We start from the raw sequence: 18,458 nt of genomic DNA, 5'->3' as shown, positions 1-18,458 counted from the left end.
CGTCATCTGATCCTCTATGGATATTCATTTGACACTAACGTGTCTTGTTTTGTCATGTCCGACGTCAACAAATCAGCAGGCTGCTTGTGTCCATGCGTCTCACTGCACTGAGCAGAAGGACATTTTCAGATATACTTACAAAATTAGATACAACATCATGAAAATGTCGCATTTTCACACTGAACCAGCTAATATGCGTGTCGATATCTAAAAGGATGCTTCTGATATTGTGATTTAATTAAGTGACAGAGGCATATATGAACGTCTCATTTGACTTAATTGTTTTCATCATTTGTAGCAGAACAGGACTTTTGCGTAATCAGCCAAACATAGTTTCACTTTACGAAAGAGTGGGATTATCAAAACGGGATTTTTGCCAACACTTCGTCAGTCAGTAATGCATGAATATGTTCACAAATTTCCACGGTCCAGTAATCACTAGTTTCCAATGTATCTGATGTGCTACAGTATATCATGCAGCATGCAACCCAAAAATGTATGTGGCACTCTCGCCCTAAAAGTGCATCTCTGCGTGGGAATAGTGATGCAAAGAAGCTGCAACATTCCCCATCACGGCCGTCTCATGGGGCCTCATGCATGGCGGCACAGCAAAGAGGAATAGAGTGCATGTTGCAGAGGGCATAAGTCAGGAGTTTCACTTTTAATAAACACAGCTGTCCTCTCGCATTGCCAAAAGACTTCAAACGTGGTCCCATTTTGTCATGTTGTGCGGCGAAAGCAAGTCTATACATACCAGATTCATCTCAATAATTCTTGTGCGTTTTCTTGCAGTTAAACCTACAGTGATCCACACAGACATGTTTGTCAACAGCATCGGCCCAGTGAATGCCATCAACATGGTAAGAAACCCAGAATTTGTTTGTGATTGAATCGCCTAATCTGGTGTTCAGGAGGAATATCAGTTACTAAATGTGTGTTCAACCTGTCTCCGCCTTGGGGAGGCGAGAACGTAATGATGGGGTGTTTTTGGTCTATGTGCCGCTGGCAGGCAGTCAACGTGTTGCTCCAGCGCACCTCATCACCGCAGCTGCTGGCTTTCGTGGCTTTTATTCTAATCTTTATGGTGCACACTAACACAGCTTTGCTGTCGATCAGCGGCTGAAACAGCTGCACCGGCCTTCGCTCCATACTGGATCAACTATTCAGTGGCGCTCGGTGCAGACAGCTTATAACACCTCATCCATACAGAGCCGTCGGCGATTATGATATAGCATATTTTAAAATTTGATGATTGAGTAAGTTGCAAATACCCACATAGAATGTTGTGTTTCTTTTCTGCTTTTTGTAGTTGATCAAACACAATCATCCGGAGCAGTCACTGTAAGGTATTGATTTGGATGGGCTGTATAAGAACATCAGGGAATCTGCGTGTGCGAGCGTGTGTGCATGAGGGCACTACGCCGACACAAAAGGTTGATGGATTGCCTCACGTTGATATGTAATCACCCACAGGCCCTTTTGTTCACACTTGTAACATGACGAATGTGGGAGCTTTGTCGGTACAGCGAGGGGACAGATGGCACGGGGATACGCGTCTAGGCACAGGCGTGATTTCATATTCTTAATTATGCAATGTGAATTCATGGGAAATATGGCAAACACACGAGTCACAAAGATGGGATGCTCTCAAGCAGGCGTGGGCAGACTACGACCCGGGGGCCACAGGCGGACCGTTAAACGTTTTAATCTGGCCCGCCCAACTTGAAAAACATGAAATGAATAAACGTTGCTAATGTTTTATTTTCTAAATACTGTGGTTTTTGAACAAGATATATATTGTTGTAATGCTTTTGTTCACTTTAATTTCAAATTAAAAGTATTTTTTTTCGCCGATGAGGTGAGGTTACCAAAACACTCCATCCATCTGCTCCTGATCCGTCCCCTCTGTCAAATTTTAGAACCCATTGTGGCCCGCCAATCAAAAAGTTTGCCCACCCCTGGTCTAAAGGAAGACTTTGTAGACAAAGCTGACGTTGGATGATCCAAATGTGTGACTATGAAAGCGCAGTTTTTACGTAGCCTACACACACTGCAAGTTTTTTTGTCGTGCCGTAGTTTATGTAAAGGTATTAATCAGATGCAGAAAAAAAGGGTTGACTTCTGACCCTTTTCTCACATGTTGTTCAAATTGGACACAATTTAACAGTGATGGGCGCAAGATTCTGGTTAATGAAACTGTGATATAAAAAACTGAGGCTTGTCCCCAAAAAACATTGCATTTGTCAGAGGTAATTAAACCACACGACGACTGTAGAGAGTGCAAAAGGGAGACAAAATACTAGAGTGAATGGCAATGATGCTCAGTGAAAAAGCAGTTTTTTAGCTCTTGTTTGGAACTCGTTGAATAGGTTTGGACTTCATTGTTGGGTTCAGCTTTGTCACAAAGTTAATGCCTTTATGGCTTCTTGCACACAAGTGCCCCGTTTATTTCTCTCCAGCTGTACTTTACTTGAAACCTCGGGGCTCAAACAGTCCAAGTAACTAAATGAGTAAGAAAAGAGCGATAGTTCCGTTTCAATCGCTGCCTCCACTTTTATTCCCCCATTACGCCCAGGCTTCTGTCATCTGGGTTTTCATCCGTCTGACTTCCTTACGTTCTAAGCCTGATCTCAACGGGACTGAAAAGAAGACAGTAGATTTTAGTCTAGCTGGTAATGAGGTTTGATAGTACTTGAGCCAAAAAATGAGAGGCATTAGTTGATCATTGGCCCATTCATTTTAAGGTTGAGGGAGTCAAACTGTTACTCTTCTCTGTTGGGGATGAAAAAAAAAATAGTAAAGCCATTGTTTTGAGCACACTCGTTTGGTCTAAGAAAAATGACCCACTGATATCGTCAGGCAGATAAGAGACACAAGTCAAGTGGCTTTGAGTGTTTGAAGACAATCTACCGTTTTGTTTTTTGCTATTGCCAGGAATACACCATCGACATCTTTTTTGCCCAGACCTGGTATGACAGAAGGCTCAAATTCAACAGCACGATGAAGGTTCTGCGTCTCAACAGCAACATGGTCGGAAAGATCTGGATTCCTGACACGTTTTTCCGCAACTCCAAGAAGGCCGACGCCCACTGGATAACAACACCCAATCGCATGCTTCGGATCTGGAATGATGGGCGAATCCTCTATACGCTCAGGTAGGAAGTCAGGGTTGCTTATTAGATCGGGAATATCTTAAATATTCGCGTCTCCGTACAATAACGAACTTTGAAAAATGTGGATCACGCGTATCGTCTTTTCTGACTGTCCTAAACGCAGCAGATGTTTTCTACAGACGCCACAGTGCATATCTCGAGATAATAAGAAAGAAACTAAAGTCCATCGGACTCAATCAAGTCATGATTGATGTTCTTCTATGCGCAACACTGGCTCGCCACTTCATTAATTTGGAGTAACTCGTAACGCGAGCGCTAGTTAATTAGGATGACCGCTGTGCTACGCGCGACAATGATACATGACAATAGCGTCCGCACGGATGGGCAAAGTCACTTGAGGTCGTTCCCTTATTAACAGTAAGTTTAATGACTTTAATGATTTCAAGGTCCCTCAAGTGTGAAAAGTGGCGATAAGACAGGTGTGCTTGCAGTGAAGCTCAACTTCATTTTGTTTTGATAAACAACAGCTTTAACGTCTGTACTGGGGATGTATGAAGGGTGTTTTCTGTTTTTTTTTTAGACCAAGTGAGTTTTTTGTCTTTGCAGGTTGACCATCGATGCTGAATGCCAGCTGAAACTGAACAACTTCCCAATGGACGAGCATTCATGTCCCCTGGAGTTTTCAAGCTGTAAGTGTGGACACACAGTTTGGCTGACCACTGGGCTAATGACTCCATCTCATTTACATGATTAATATAAATGCAACATACAGTTAAAGCTATGCAACGAATAATTTCGCAAGCTACTTTCTCGTTTACGGACAACGCTTTTAGAAATGGATGGCCATTATGAATCTGAGGCGGACTGCACAAATCCTACCATAGGGAATCAAGCAGATGGCAAACAATTCTGCAATCTGAATGGTTACCAACTAACGTACATAGTTCTGGAACAAAATTAAATGTGTTTTTTTCTTAGCTCATGTGCCAGACGCTCGTGGCATATTGTGCAGACCAGGCTTCATATGTGGTCTGTTTTTTTACTAATTTGCTAGCTTTTGGATTTGATATTAACGTCATGGCGACCAAGGCATGTAGCATCTTGACATGCATCAATAGTGCGATGTAACGGAGAGATGCCATGACTTTTCAAAATAAATAGAATAATAAAATATTGTTACGAATTGGGAGATGTGTGTTGGTAACAGCTGTGTTTTGCTGATGTTATTTCCGAGTTTTCTGAATGCATCACGCGACTCGGCTTGGGAGGGGTTTGCGAGTGTGAGAAGGGAGCGGACAGAGAGGGAGAGAAGAAGTTCGGTGTGACTCTTGTACAGTAGCATAGTAGCTGTGTTGTGATAATAAAAGGGAGATAACTACCAACTAACGTCACATCTGTCGTTAGAATATTTTTCAGCCTCGAATAATAAATAAAGCAGAGATACAACCATTTTCTTTCACCCGTGCGGCTCGGTCCAAAGTGGCTTACAGCCCGGTGGTTGTTGACCACTGATTTAATCCATCGATCATCCAAACCGCTCATCCTAACGAGGACCGCGGGGGTGCTGGAGTCTATCCCAGCTGTCTTCGGACATCAACGCTCACACTCACACCTACAATTTAGAGTGTTGAATCAACCTACCATGCATGTTTTTGGAATGTGGGAGGAAACCCACACGGGCATGGGGAAAACATGCAAACTCCACACAAGAAGGTCGTATCTAGAATCGGAGCCTGCTCCTGTGAACTGTGAGGCCAACGTGCTAACCAGTCGCCCACCGTGCTGCCTTTCTGATTTAATCAGTATTTAATCAAGTATTCATTCTATTCAGTTGGAGTGTATGTGGCCTGTTTTTTCAAAAATAGTTTTATTTCCTCGGGAAATTACCGTTGCCATACATTGCCATGACTAAAATATGGTGTCTATTGTCGTAACATGAAATTCATGGCCTTCATAGTGTGTATTGGCAGGCTCTAAAATGATTGAATAAAACATTTTCAAAAAACAAAAGGAAAAGATTGACTCAATTTCCCGAACATTACTTTGCTGAGGGCATTTCAAAAGTGCCACAAGTTGAAACGCTTCACTGGCCACATGGGGAAGTGTAGAAGAGGGGTAAAGTTATGCTAATGAGGCCTCTATGGATCTACAGAGAGAAGCACCATGGGATAGGCCTTCTGGGAAAAGGCTTTGTAAATAGCTCCAAAAGCAACAAGAGAAGAGAAACGAGTGTGTGCCTAAATATGGAACCAGAGTGTCCTTCATTTCAATTGGATGAAGCCTATAGATCTTTCAAACAAATCTTTTTGGCACCAATGCACGAGTGTGTAGTCTGGCCCAGCAAGCCCCACACTATCAAAAACACTGACCTACATTTGCAACATAAATTGTACTATTTCTCACGGGAAATTGTATTCATTTAATCCCAACAGTCTAGTCCCGTCATTTCTTTGTATGTCTTGGATACACTGCTCCATCTTTGTCGCTATTTTGTCCAATCCGATTTTAGTCAAGCTAATCAGAATCAGTAGTACCGGCCATACAATCAAATTTCAAATCCGTCCTCACGGGGCTGACTGGCCCTCGACGACATTAGCATTTTTTTTCATCCTCTCATGGGGTGGCCAGAGCAAAACTTGAGCCAGCATTGACTAATGATGATGTTTTTTTTTCAAAGTGTCATGGCAATATTGTATTTGTATGTATTAACATGATGAATAATCATTCTGACCTTTTCCGGGTGATATACAGAGCAGAGCTGTGTGCTGTTAGATCGATGGTTTCAATAATTGTGACGTGACACGGTGGTTTTAAAATGTGGATTAAGTCGTGGAAATCCCAATTTATGGCCGAGGTACCAAATATACAGCCAGTCACTACTATTGACACACACCTCTCTTATCCCATTGGCATATTTGATGACAGTCAATTCACAAGAAGTTCCTAGGTTGTCCTAAATGTGGCGACTGGGCACATCCACGCTTCTCATAGCATGCCTGAAAGCAGCTAGCTCAACGTCATGAAGCTATTTAGTCACGTTTACACTGAGGAAAGTCCACGTGCCGTACTGAAGCCACCAGCAGCTCGAGGGCATCGTCCGACGCAAGTCTTTACAATATCGGTAAATATTATTTTTATTAACCGTGGAGTTACACACCCAAAAAAAAAATGACACACAAGAAGGACTAAGTTATGTAATGGCTCTTTTTTTTTTTAGGATGTTTTGTTAGCTCTGAGACTTAAATAGATTTTCCTGTGATGAAATAGATGACGAGTACTTTGGCTTTATACTGAATTGGAAGAGTGAGCAAATCTATAGAGGGAACTCCTGTAAGGGATGAAATGTTTGTCGCGCATTCGTACCGTTCATCTCAGCTAATCCCCCGTGTTTCTTGTCTCTCTCCTGCACAGATGGCTACCCCAGGGAGGAGATTGTGTACAAGTGGAAGAGGAGCTCAGTGGAAGTTGGAGACATCCGCTCCTGGAGGCTTTACCAGTTCTCCTTTGTGGGCCTGAGGAACACCTCGGAGATTGTCAGGACCGTCTCAGGTAAGACCACTTCTGATAAATCACTTTCTCGTATATTTACTATTATTTTGTTATGAAATGTTTTCTTCTGAAAGAAGAAACTGGCACAACCCTCTACCTCCCATAATGTGGATATATTTGTGTTCGGCCACACGCAAGAGAAATATTAGGATGAGCCACTTTTCACTCTATTATATTAGACTGAACTGTAGTGTTTGTCGAGCACGTGAGGTCCGGATTGGATTTTGCTTTACAGCATTCATGGACATGACATTTAATCAGATGTGGGCAGCATTGTGAGCTTCATCCTTTTTGTATCGGAACATTTTAAAAGACCTTATCACAGTCGTCTGGCCCACACAGACTACTCACATTAAGCCTCCAAATATGCTTTTAAACAAAATGGGATATTTGGTGGCTGTTTTTTTTTTTGACTGAAAAGCATTGACACTTTGTTGTAGGTGATTTTAGGGGAATTAACATTACATGGGACTGTATTTAATGCTGCTGCAATAAGGTAAGGTCATATACAATGCGCTGAGAAACCTTGATAATTAAAAGTCAGGAGCCTGAGGCTGGCTGGACGGTGGCAAAGGATAAATTGGACCTAAAAAATTCTGACTTTTGTTGAAGCTGCAGCCTGGTAAAAAAAATGGATGGAATCCTGGAACATTTTTTATGAGCTGGGAAGAACTAAATATATATAATTCAATTTTCTCTTGCTCTTTTTCCATTTTTAAATGCCGTCAGCTTCAAGTTTTCATGTTTACACTACAAAAGAGTTAGTAACTAGACTAAGGCATACAAAAAAAATAAAAATGCAGTGTAGTAACATGCATGCTAGGCCAGTAGACCACAACTCTGTGCTTATAGAAAATAATATTTTTGTTACATTTTGTCCATATTTGAATTAGTTTAGAAAATGTGCCAGACTCAGTATAACAGTCTAACGTACACATTTTTTTTAAAGCACAAACAACAGCCATAAAATTCCATTTGGTCTGGAAGTGTTATGTGCTTTAGCATACATTGCTAGTTGAGTTGAGCAGCACTCTTATGTGGAGCAGTCAATTTTGTTTGGAGTGTTGGCTAAGAGATTGATTGCGGCTATGGCAGTCAGATAATCCAGTGCTTTATATATAACGACAACGTAGAAAAATTCACAAATCCAAAATGAACCACTTCGACACTCATTTCTATCAAAGTATGACGACACAATAGAGTATTCTTGAACTAAGAGCTGCAAGTTGTAGACAAAAAATAACATGCATTTGAAACTTCTGGGTTTAATCAAAGCATTTCCAAGTGACATCATGAAAAGACAATCTGCGTAGGCGGATTAAATGCGGTGAAGACTTCGGAGCATGCATCTCTGATCTGGTTTGTTATTTCCGCCAACAGCCAAACCGCCATCTGCTCTCTTGTCAGCGCAGAGAACCTTGACTGCGGTTGAGAGACCCCTTGTCTCATTTTGCAGTCACTTTGGGTTTCTGACCTGCTGCCAGTTGGGCGAGCACAACATCTGCCTCAACGAGCATTCTGTTAAGAGAGAGTCTGACCACAAAATGCACCCTATGCAGTTGGCGAGAGCTGCAGAAATTATATTAAAATGATTTGTTTATGGACAGAACGCAATATGTCTCATAGTACCATTTTTTTTTTCAGCAACGTATTCAAGAAAAAGTTAAAAGTTTGAGGACTATTCCTATTGATGTCTTTTTGCAATGTAAGAACGGGTCAGGCAAGGCAACTGGAAATAACGTTAATGCTTGCAGACATGCAGGCAGGTGAACCGGTTTTAGCTGGAGGAGGTCATTACGTCTCATTTTCCAAAAACGCGACCTCACTCTGATCAGATTATCTCTCAAATAAAAAAGCGATAATAACAAAGCGTGCATTAAAAAAATTTTTTTTACAATGACATAGACGGTTTGGGGGTTGACAAGCCAACTGCTGCTTTTGATGTACCTTTTAATAAAGGCGGCGTCCGCTTATATTTGGTTCCCCACTTGTCCCCCGCTCAGCCAGTGTCCAAAGGCATGATCTCTCAACATGTCACTTCGTATCAAGACTCACTGCACTGCCTTCAAGCCTTTACCTGCATTCATCAACACACACTCACTCACACACTGGCAGGCTTACAAGGGAAAACAAGCTGAAAAATGATTCGCAATACAGAAGGAAATAGATGAGAGACAAGATCTTAAATTGCTGTCATAAGGAATTGGTTTGTATGGTAAAGCAAAAACTTAGCAGTTGTATTCAGAAATCTTATTATACATTATATTTTAGTTTTACTAGTTCATCGGGTGCGTGCAGAATTGTACATAAAAATGTCTTAAAAAGCACAGTTCAATTAAAACAAAAAAAAAATAATAATAAAGCAAGTAAAGCAATCCGCCGATTATGTTTTGTGAACATACATACAAAAGAATGGAGGACACGTTATAGATAGGGAAAAAGAAAAGCGTTATTTATAGTGCATTCATGTTACGCTTCCATTACTCAGATCCACAGAGAGATCTCACCATGTTTGTGAGTCATAGTTCCAGCACAAATTAGCTTATAAAAAACATCTTCGATGGATGTCCTGAAGGCTTTTCCATCCAAGCATAAAGGCTAGCCATGTAATTTCCCAACTGATTGTCTCGTTCGGTAGCTATTCTAGCCCCTCTTCATAATGACTCATGAAAGGTTTTAATTTAAACAGCACGATCGCATCGCAAACCCACATACCTATATACATCTGTTACATACGTCGATGCGTTTAACATGTGCCATACAGCAATGCACGTTTCGATGAGTCTGTCTGCTTGTGATGTATAGAAAGCTATTCTTAGATTGACCTTCCAGAAGCCATGCCGTGCAGCCTTGTTGTCTGTGTGCGTCCGCCTGTGTGATTCAGCTTGAGTGGAGAAAGCCCCGAGATACATCAGTGGCCCTGTCCCGATTACGGAGCTTCGCAGTTTCCAGATGATTTGTTGATGGGGCAAATCCGGGACGGGGGTGGGGGTTGAGGGTTTGGGCATGAATTGCACTGGAAAGGAACAAGCTCGAGAAAACAAATAAATAACAAACCCATGGAAAGAAAATGCATTCCCTCTTATAGCATGAGCAAGCATATCCTTGTTCTATCTTTAGGCCGTTGTAGCTGCAAATAGAGACGTAGGCCTTAATCCGCAAAGACATACTCATAAACAGCCACAGTATTTACAGTTCTGCTGCCACAAGATAACAACATACCGTACCAAAGGCCAAATATGGTGTCCTCAGACAGAGGGGAATAAAATGTGTCTCTTCATTTGCATGCAAATTCCTGATAGCGTTATACATTTGTCGTGCATGCAATTTTTGTGAATCCACACATTGACGTCATTAAATAAGCATGTTTGTTATGCTTAAAACTTAATTTGTCACAGTCAAATGAAGTTAATAAAATGAATCCCAGGCAGCAGTTGAAATGTAACGTGATGATTGAATGATTAAGCCGCTCTCCGTGGTACTTGCTGCACATGGGATGTTATTTAATGTCAATTTGTATTGAGAGGAAATCATGTAAAGACAGTGAAGTTGATTTTGTGCTAACGAGGTTGAGAAATAATTGTGTGTTGAAACACAGCAGATGTGCTGTTTATGTCATTCCTGTAATTTCAATGACAGGAGTTCAGAACATTCGGGGAGACAATTTAAGATATTTGAAAAACTGTTAATAGCATATGACTATTTAATTTCTTCCAAATGCCAATCCTAATCTGAAGAATGTGGTTTGACTGAATAGTGATCTATTTCTTTGTGGCATTCGTTTTTTTAAAAGCAGTGATAAGTAAAGCACATGAGCAGACTTATTGAATCGGGAACTGTTTATCGAATACGTGGGGGAAAATATAACTGCGAAGGCAAGGTTGCTTGTCAAAGGCTGCTTGGTTTCATCAAGAAAAGTGGTCTGAAAAAGGGAAAGCAATAAAACACTGACGCTGATGGTTTATTTTACTGTTACTGAGACATTGGAGTCCTGATTGGATATAAAACCTTGCCATAAAGTAACATAAGAGTAGATGTTCACGGTCATAAATCAATCCTGTAAAGCATCAGAAAGTGTAAAAATGACAGCATGACATGACACACCAATAACTTGTGTCGGTTTCAGAGACACGGAACGGAATCTATAAGAAGAGTAAATGAATGAGTGTGAAAATATGCTGCAGCTCTTTAATCAGATGACGATCACCCGGCGTTTATTAAGAGAAAGGAGGTTAAAGAGTGCCGAAACAATCCATTAGCCACAGCGAGACGGCACTCCTATTATAGCTACTCGCTCTTAATCTCTTTCTCCAGCCATCCACTCCTCTTTCTCTCTCTCTCTCTCACTCTCTCTCTCTCTCTCTCACTCTCTCTCTCTCTGCTGGTGACACTTATGAGGGGCAGGATAAACGTTGTGACTCAGCCACTATCGTCCTTTTGTCAAGTTAAATTCCAATTTACGCCGCACGCCATCCCCTGACACACATCCCCCTACCTGTGCTTGCATGCTTCAATAGTCGCATTGCACGGAATCGGATTTATCAACTTTTTCTAAAAGGCAATGCCCAAGTCATCTTTCTTGTTATGTCTAGTCGATGGTTTGATGAACGAAAGGAAAGATTGGAACGATACTTAAATGGATGAATGTTTTGATTCACATGCATTAGTGAAGTGCCAGCTAGATTTGTCTTTTGACGATGGAGGATATTAAATTAATTGGATGGAATGTCGCTGTTGCCATGTTGTCGTTGTCGTTTCGACGGATTCAGTAGCGCCTACACTTGTTACGGCCAAGTAGTGCACTCCATCTTAACCCGCTCGGTTGTTAAAAAATCTGCACAATCTACCAAGTTATCAACATTGAACTGATTATTATTCAAATCCCAAATGTAAAATCACGCCCGTAGCTCAAGCCTCCATCGCCTCAAACAGCAGTTGCCACGGAAGCTTCAGATAGATAAACTAGGACACGCAAATACATTGCAAATTAACCAAAAAATATCTTGCGAGTGGAGGGCAGTATTGAGGTTGTTTTTTCAGTTGAGATGCTGGTAGGCATGGATGGAGGTCATTGAGTAGAGGGAAGCAAGGGTACTGCAAAAAAAAAAAAAAAAAAAGGGAAAAGAGGGGGGCGAGTGCTGAGCTAAATAAAATAAAAAAAGAAAGCAGGCCAACTGTGTCATAGATGTTGCTTATGGAGATGTTTGCCTTTCATGTGGACTTGCACGTAAAGTTGCGAGATCGTTGACACTTGGAGGAAAAATGAGTGAGAATATTTCATTCTCTGCTGTAGTGCATTTCCTTGCAATCCGTTTCAGGTTTATGGGATTCAATAAAGTAATTTTTTTGTCATTGTGTCCAATAAATCCTCAATGTGACAACAATCGGATGCCCCGAGCGGTGTCTTATACCTTCACAGAGCTTTCAATAGAGAGTGGCATGTTTTATCTTGGCCTATTATGCAAATGAGTGTGACAGATATCGTAATATATCAATGGGTTTTTATTAGCATTAACTTTTGCAAAGGACACAGTGAAATTCAGTTTGATGTCATAGAAGCTCGGACTGTGTTTATACTAAGAGGATTAACCTGCCTTCCTGCAAATATGTTATGTGTGCAGCTCTCTCAATTTCTGCGAGGCAATATTTTATTAATATTCCGCTGGAATAGTTGGACTTAAGCAAAGAGGGGATTTTCATTAATAGATGCCAAGCTATAGAAACTTGACTTCATTTTCATACACATTTTTCACTTTTTGGTTAATAAAGTACTTTATTACTGTCACAAACACTGCGCGAACCAACTTTTTTCTTTCTTTTTTTTTTTTTTTTCTTCACATTTTGCGGCGGATTCTGGTAAACTTCCACTACTCATATAATAAAGACATGGCGGTCGTTTAAGGGAAATGGACTGCACTATTTGAAAAATGACACATGAGGTTGCAAAGATAATAAACTCGGACCCACTGCAAGACATATACATGACTTTAAGGATTGTATATTTCACCCTTCTATCCATACATCTATTAAAAATCTTTACAGCTATTGCAAAGACTAATCTATTGTATCATTGTGAGACATAAGAGGTCATAGCATGTTGTATTCGGAGTGAATATGAGACTGAGACGATGTGCCGTTGTCAAGAGAACGAGGGAAGGAGGGTGAGCGCTGAATTTAAGAACACGCTTAAGCTTACATAACAGGTTTGAATCACATCTCTGCTCAGTGTGTGAAAAACAAATAATGTAGCCATTTTTAGACAAGGTGAGGTGGAAGTAAACAGAATCAGGCATAGGAGGAAAGGGAACCATTGGAGGATACGTTCTATGGCAGACTTTTGCATTCTTATTGAAAATTAATCATTTTTAGCCAGGTACAAAATCCGAGCATATCCAATGTAATGGCTATTGCTTGATATTCCGGGAACCTCATCACAAAAGGCTACCAATGCTTGCAAAGAGCAAAAGTATGTAAACTGCAGAATTATAAGTACAAGTTATTGGGACATAGTATGTATATTGTAGCAAAAATGAACTTATGTCACTGTCCCGGCTGCTCAGTAGAATACGTATACAACCACGTATAATTAAGTTGACATAATTATCAATGTCAAAATGAACAGGGAAGTCAGTTGACATTTCCAAAAATTAAGAACATTCAAGCTCCCTACATTATAATAAAGGGTCATTACTTTTTTTAATTTACTCTTACTATATTTCCACGTCCAAAAGACGCACTGTATCAAAGGGTCAGTTGTGGGTGTTATTTATGTATTTAACACACACACAAGACGCGCCGCACTATGATGCGCATGCTAGCTCGTGCATGCTAACTCGCGCATGCTAGCTTGCGCATTTTGTCCAGATTTCTCCCACACATACTGGTCTGTTGTGATTGTGTGAAACCAGCACCAAATTCACAGAATTTAATTGTCGCAGTCTGCCCACAGTAGTTTCAGACTTCAACCAGCAGGGCTGAAATGCTCAATGGGGCATCAGGCCCGTTGCTCGAGTGAATAGCGTGTGTACAAATTTATGGGTCTCATTCTGTACACAAGGTGGGTCGCAGTACAGGGCGCTTTGTCTGTTTTGGAGAAGATTTGGGACTTTAAAGTGCGCCTTATGGTTGTGAAAATACGGTACTCTTTCAAAGTACCGTGCAGCGGTTACCTTATGGTTAGATATGAGTCAATTAAGAAAACAACCACGTATGTCTATAATCTTGGGCTGTGTCCAAGAGTGTGCTACATGGCAAAAAAAAAAAAAAAAAGATTATCCATGATGGTCATGCCAGTCCCCACTGGCAGGTCTAAAAATAGCCTGCACGGAACAACACAGAAACGTGGTCATTTGTTTCATCATGTGCCGTTCGTCATGTCACCAAAAAGCGATGAGCCAGCATTCTGGCTAAGTACTGTTGACCCTGACAAGTAGCCAAGGCGTATCGCCAGTCATTATCAAGCTTCCTGTCTTTCAGTCAAACCTGTGCATTTACATACGCTGTCACCTCTTATATCCACAAGCGTTGAGAGAACGGCCTGTCAGCAGCCTCGTATTAGATGGCCACCATGTGCCTCGGGTCTCTGCTGCCCGTCTAAATCTCCACCAATTTGCAACCTGTCTGCCAGAAGAATGACAATATGATATTGTCATGTGACTTTTTTTCTGGTCAGCAATCTTGAATTCACATACCAGGTTTCATTCCTACCATGTCCCTGCTAGTTGTCCTTAATCTTCTCCGCTATCTAACTCAGATAAGGTGTTTCTTTACCCTCCAATATAAGAATTAAATATTTTTTGATATAAAAGTATACATTCATCACAGGAAGGCCAAGGATGAAAGAATTATTATGCCATTGCATCACTCTGGCTCTCATTCTGTTAAATGTGTTGCCTCTAACAATAAAGAGCTGATTTCTGATGAATGATCAGGCCAGCCAAGTTTTTTATTGCTTTCCGTAGATTACATCAGCTTGAAGTAACTGTGGTATCCTCGATACAAAAAAAAAAAAATCTCAATGGCAGGTTTGTGCTGCTGTCAGTATTTTTGCATGGGTTGGGTCTGCAAAATCCGTCCTTGTCTAGATAGAAAGTGATTGACTTAAAAGCAATGTAATTACAACGATGGATGATAAGTTCTTTTTATTAGCGGCGGGCAGAGACGTTACATAGGACGCCTTTACTGCACTGATCTGTAATCTTTGTGTTCTTGTGACAGGAGAAATTAGCACTTTGGATCAGATGATTGTTAGCGGGATAGGGAAGGAGCAGACGATGTGGGCGGTGTTGCGAAAGGCTGGGAGATCATAGCAGCACGTATAGCGGCTTCATTACATTCGCTGCTGGTCCGCTCGGTGTAAATTGGACTTTTCGGTGGTGATGGTCACAAAAAAGTAAAAACGTTAGATCATCAGAGGTACTGCTACGAAATTGGCTGCCTCCTTCCCAGTTTGAGTCCCTGTACAGAGACTCAAAAACAAACTTCAACTGAAAACACTATGCAACCCAAAAATATCCAATATTAAATATAATATACAACGCAGATTCCATTGAGGTTGAGACCTGTGTTGTTTTCATAAACGATGACAATAATATTTCATTGACGCCCCTTTTTTTCACGACGATAACGAGACAATGACGAGCTAAATGTGGCTCTTTGATAACGAAAACATGACGTGACGAACATGAATTTTCGGTGACGAGACGAGACAGGACAAAATTGTTAGCGTGTGGTCCGTCAGACGTGTTCAAAATTTCTGACATCCCTTCCTATTGTACATGAAATTGGTCTTTCAAAAAAAAAATTGCCGCTGCAACCTATCCTCGTTTGAGCACGCCCGCTACCGGGACAAAACGCAGGGCTCATGCGCCGCACACACCGGCACAACAAAACACGAACACGTCTGCGGTCATTAAAAAAAAAATAAAAAATAAAAATCTGCAGTCATTCATCTCGCCTTGCACACGCATACGCTTTTTTCACTCATATGTAGGCTACTTTGTTGTGTAAAGAAGACATGTTTGATTGAGTTTGTACTTGTGCTACTGTATTAGAACAAGTCTACGACAAGTCTATGTTGTTAAAACGTTTTTATTTTGTTTACTTATGTTGCTTCGAAGCCACAACAGTTGCCAGATAAAATGTTTTGATTCTCGGCTTATTTGTGAGCAATGAGCATTGAACACTTTATCTCGTAGTTGAACATAAAATCTTTGCTATTGGATTGAAACCTTATATGACTAGTTTTGACAAAAATGGACAAAATACTTTTTGAGTTTTTGTTGAATAAATTTACGAAAATTAGACTAAAACCTTTTGTTGCGTTTTCGTCGACTAAAGCTAGACTAGAACTATCGCAAATAAGAGTGACTAAATGTGACAAAAACTAATCAGCATTTTCGTCCAAATGACTAAGACTAAGACTAAATCTAAAATGCCTGCCAAAAACAACACTGGTTGAGACGTGTAAAATGTAAATGAAAAAAGGATACAATGATTTGCAAATCATTTTTTACACAACGTCCTAACTTCAATGGAACTGGGGATATACATTATGCTACGACGTGTATAAATTTGTCCTCTCCCTAAAACACTTCCTGTCAACATTTCATTTCTGAGTTTAAATGCAATCGCTATTGATTTTAGACAATAGACCATTACTATTTTTATTCTGGCTGCTCAAGGGATTTATGTGTACCAAGAGGATAAAACTACAAAAATAGACTATTATTTATATACGACAAAAATAATAGTAGTATAAAATGAAATAATTTCAAGTCATTGAAGAAGAGCTCCATTTTTGCAAAATCGCCATTTTGCGTGAAATTGTTCGTCAACAAGGAATTATGCCAAGATTCAAACTCATGCTTCTTCCCCATACATAAATGTTGTGAAATATCCTCCAAGCCTTGAAACCATGTGCAACCAGGACATGATTAACAAACTAATGCATTACACCCCTTTTGCTGTAATGGCGGGCGGTCTGATACTGATACATCAGCTTGCCACAGTGGAGGGCACAGGTCGATAACGACGCCACAAAATCTCCTCTTGGCAAGTGCTGCGGCTTGTAATGAAACTGGTGAATGGATGAAGGCGCGCCTATGGCATTAGAGTCCCACGCCTTCCAATTTCAGCCACGTTGGACTGATCGTTGTTACTAAAGCCAAAGCTGGGATGTATGTATTACCCAGCTGCAAAGCATCTTGCTTTAGGGGTTATTGCTAATGCAATGCTAATAAAATTCAAACATAGTGCTCTGTTGGACCTTCAAGTTCTGTGTCGCCTACAAATCATATGCCACACACTAGCCTGCATCAGCAGAAAATACATATGGTGCTATGAACAGTTATAGCTGTGCTGTAGGGGTCACTGCACTTTGTTTATCATATGACACTTTTAATGGCCTGGTGAGCAGCGGCGCATGCTGGGGCAGATCAGCCAAACTTGGTCCCCATCCAGATGCTACAAGAACTCGCCGGCGCTGATCACAGCAAAATAAACACAAACAGTCTCGCATCTTTCTCTCTCTGTCGCTCATTAGCGCGAGCGCGAAAACACACAGATGTCGGCTGTTTCGCAATAAACTGCGGCGCGCCCTTTTCATGAGGAAAATTATTAGCCAGCTGTTCGTACCCCAGCTGCGGAGCGCCGGCAGCCATCGAACTCTCTCTCTCACTCACGCACACGCACGCACACAAACCACGCACACACACACACACACACACACACGCACGCACACCATCACACAAATGACTAAGACAGAGAGAAGGCTCGCGGCCTGCAGGTTACAAGCCATAGTGAGAGGCCAGCGGAGGTTTTCGACACCGCTAACAGTTTGATGTTAATCAATTAGCAGACAAGCAAGTGACGCTGAGCTGCCATTAAACTAACACAAACCAACAGATACCGACAGGTAGAGCAAAGGTAGCTTTAGCACTGATGCACTGTCAAAGCAGAAGAGGTTAGTCAACTGAAATGCTCTTTGTGTCGCAAATATTCCAGACTCAATGAGCCACACAGTGCTCAAGGCCTTCAAGGCCTTTTCTGCTGGCCTAACATAATCAACAAATCATGATCATATTATCATTTTATATGCTAGTGTTTTTTTTTTTTTATGTGAGAGTTTTTATCCAATCAGAATTCAGCAAGCTTGTGTTGCCAGGCAGATTTCATAATAAGTATGCACTATTCATCCGAGGCCTTCAGATACAATCGTGTGGGCGGGGGTTTACGGTTGATAGACAGTCGCGACAGCCAATCAGATCACAAGTTGATGACAGTAAGGCCTTCTCGTTGAAGGTGATGAACGTGTCTTGTGATTGGATCCTCACTTGTGGAGGGGGCAGCGCTTTGCGGAATCAACATAACCAAATGTCGTAACTGGCAACCGTTCGAAAATTTTAAATAAATTCTTGCTAGTTTAAACCACAGTGGCCAAAGGAGGGAAAACTGTGGATTTAATTGCAGATGCACTTTCAAGACGGACCATTCAAGAGAAGCTAAGTCGTCCAACACGCACTAGTGTGTAAGTGTGTGTCTATTATTTCTCCAGCCGTGGTTTCATAAATTTTGGTATTAAGAGGTTTATTTATTCAAGTTGGACTCAGTAGGACTTCACCGAAAGCCTAGGTTTCAAATGACCGCCCTGCCACTGGAGCCACTTGATCCTGAAGAGGATTAGCAATATATTCAGGTAGGTGGGAAATAGGTAGACTTGACAGACCCTTACTGTCCGTTTGGTTTTGATCCAGATGCAAATCAAAGTGTCTAAGGCTCAAGTTTGTATATTGGGCC

At 41.1% G+C, this 18,458-nt stretch overlaps 1 protein-coding gene across 4 annotated transcripts in view; it reads left to right on the top strand.

Moving 5' to 3' along the window:
* Positions 1 to 18,458, top strand: part of gabrg2 (gamma-aminobutyric acid type A receptor subunit gamma2) — a 44,632-nt gene that overhangs the window by 12,486 nt on the left and 13,688 nt on the right. For all 4 annotated transcript variants that reach the window (XM_088280499.1, XM_088280498.1, XM_088280496.1 and 1 more), the window contains exons 3-6: positions 793 to 860; positions 2,935 to 3,155; positions 3,720 to 3,802; positions 6,525 to 6,662. In XM_088280499.1, coding sequence (XP_088136625.1) covers positions 793 to 860; positions 2,935 to 3,155; positions 3,720 to 3,802; positions 6,525 to 6,662 — 510 coding nt within the window. The remainder of the gene's footprint in view (positions 1 to 792; positions 861 to 2,934; positions 3,156 to 3,719; positions 3,803 to 6,524; positions 6,663 to 18,458) is intronic.

Source organism: Idiotropiscis lumnitzeri, chromosome 17 (genome assembly GCF_059441095.1).
Source record: "Idiotropiscis lumnitzeri isolate Australia: NSW breed Sydney's pygmy pipehorse chromosome 17, RoL_Ilum_1.0, whole genome shotgun sequence".
Taxonomy (NCBI): domain Eukaryota; kingdom Metazoa; phylum Chordata; class Actinopteri; order Syngnathiformes; family Syngnathidae; genus Idiotropiscis; species Idiotropiscis lumnitzeri.
This window is presented reverse-complemented; position numbering and strand designations above follow the sequence as displayed.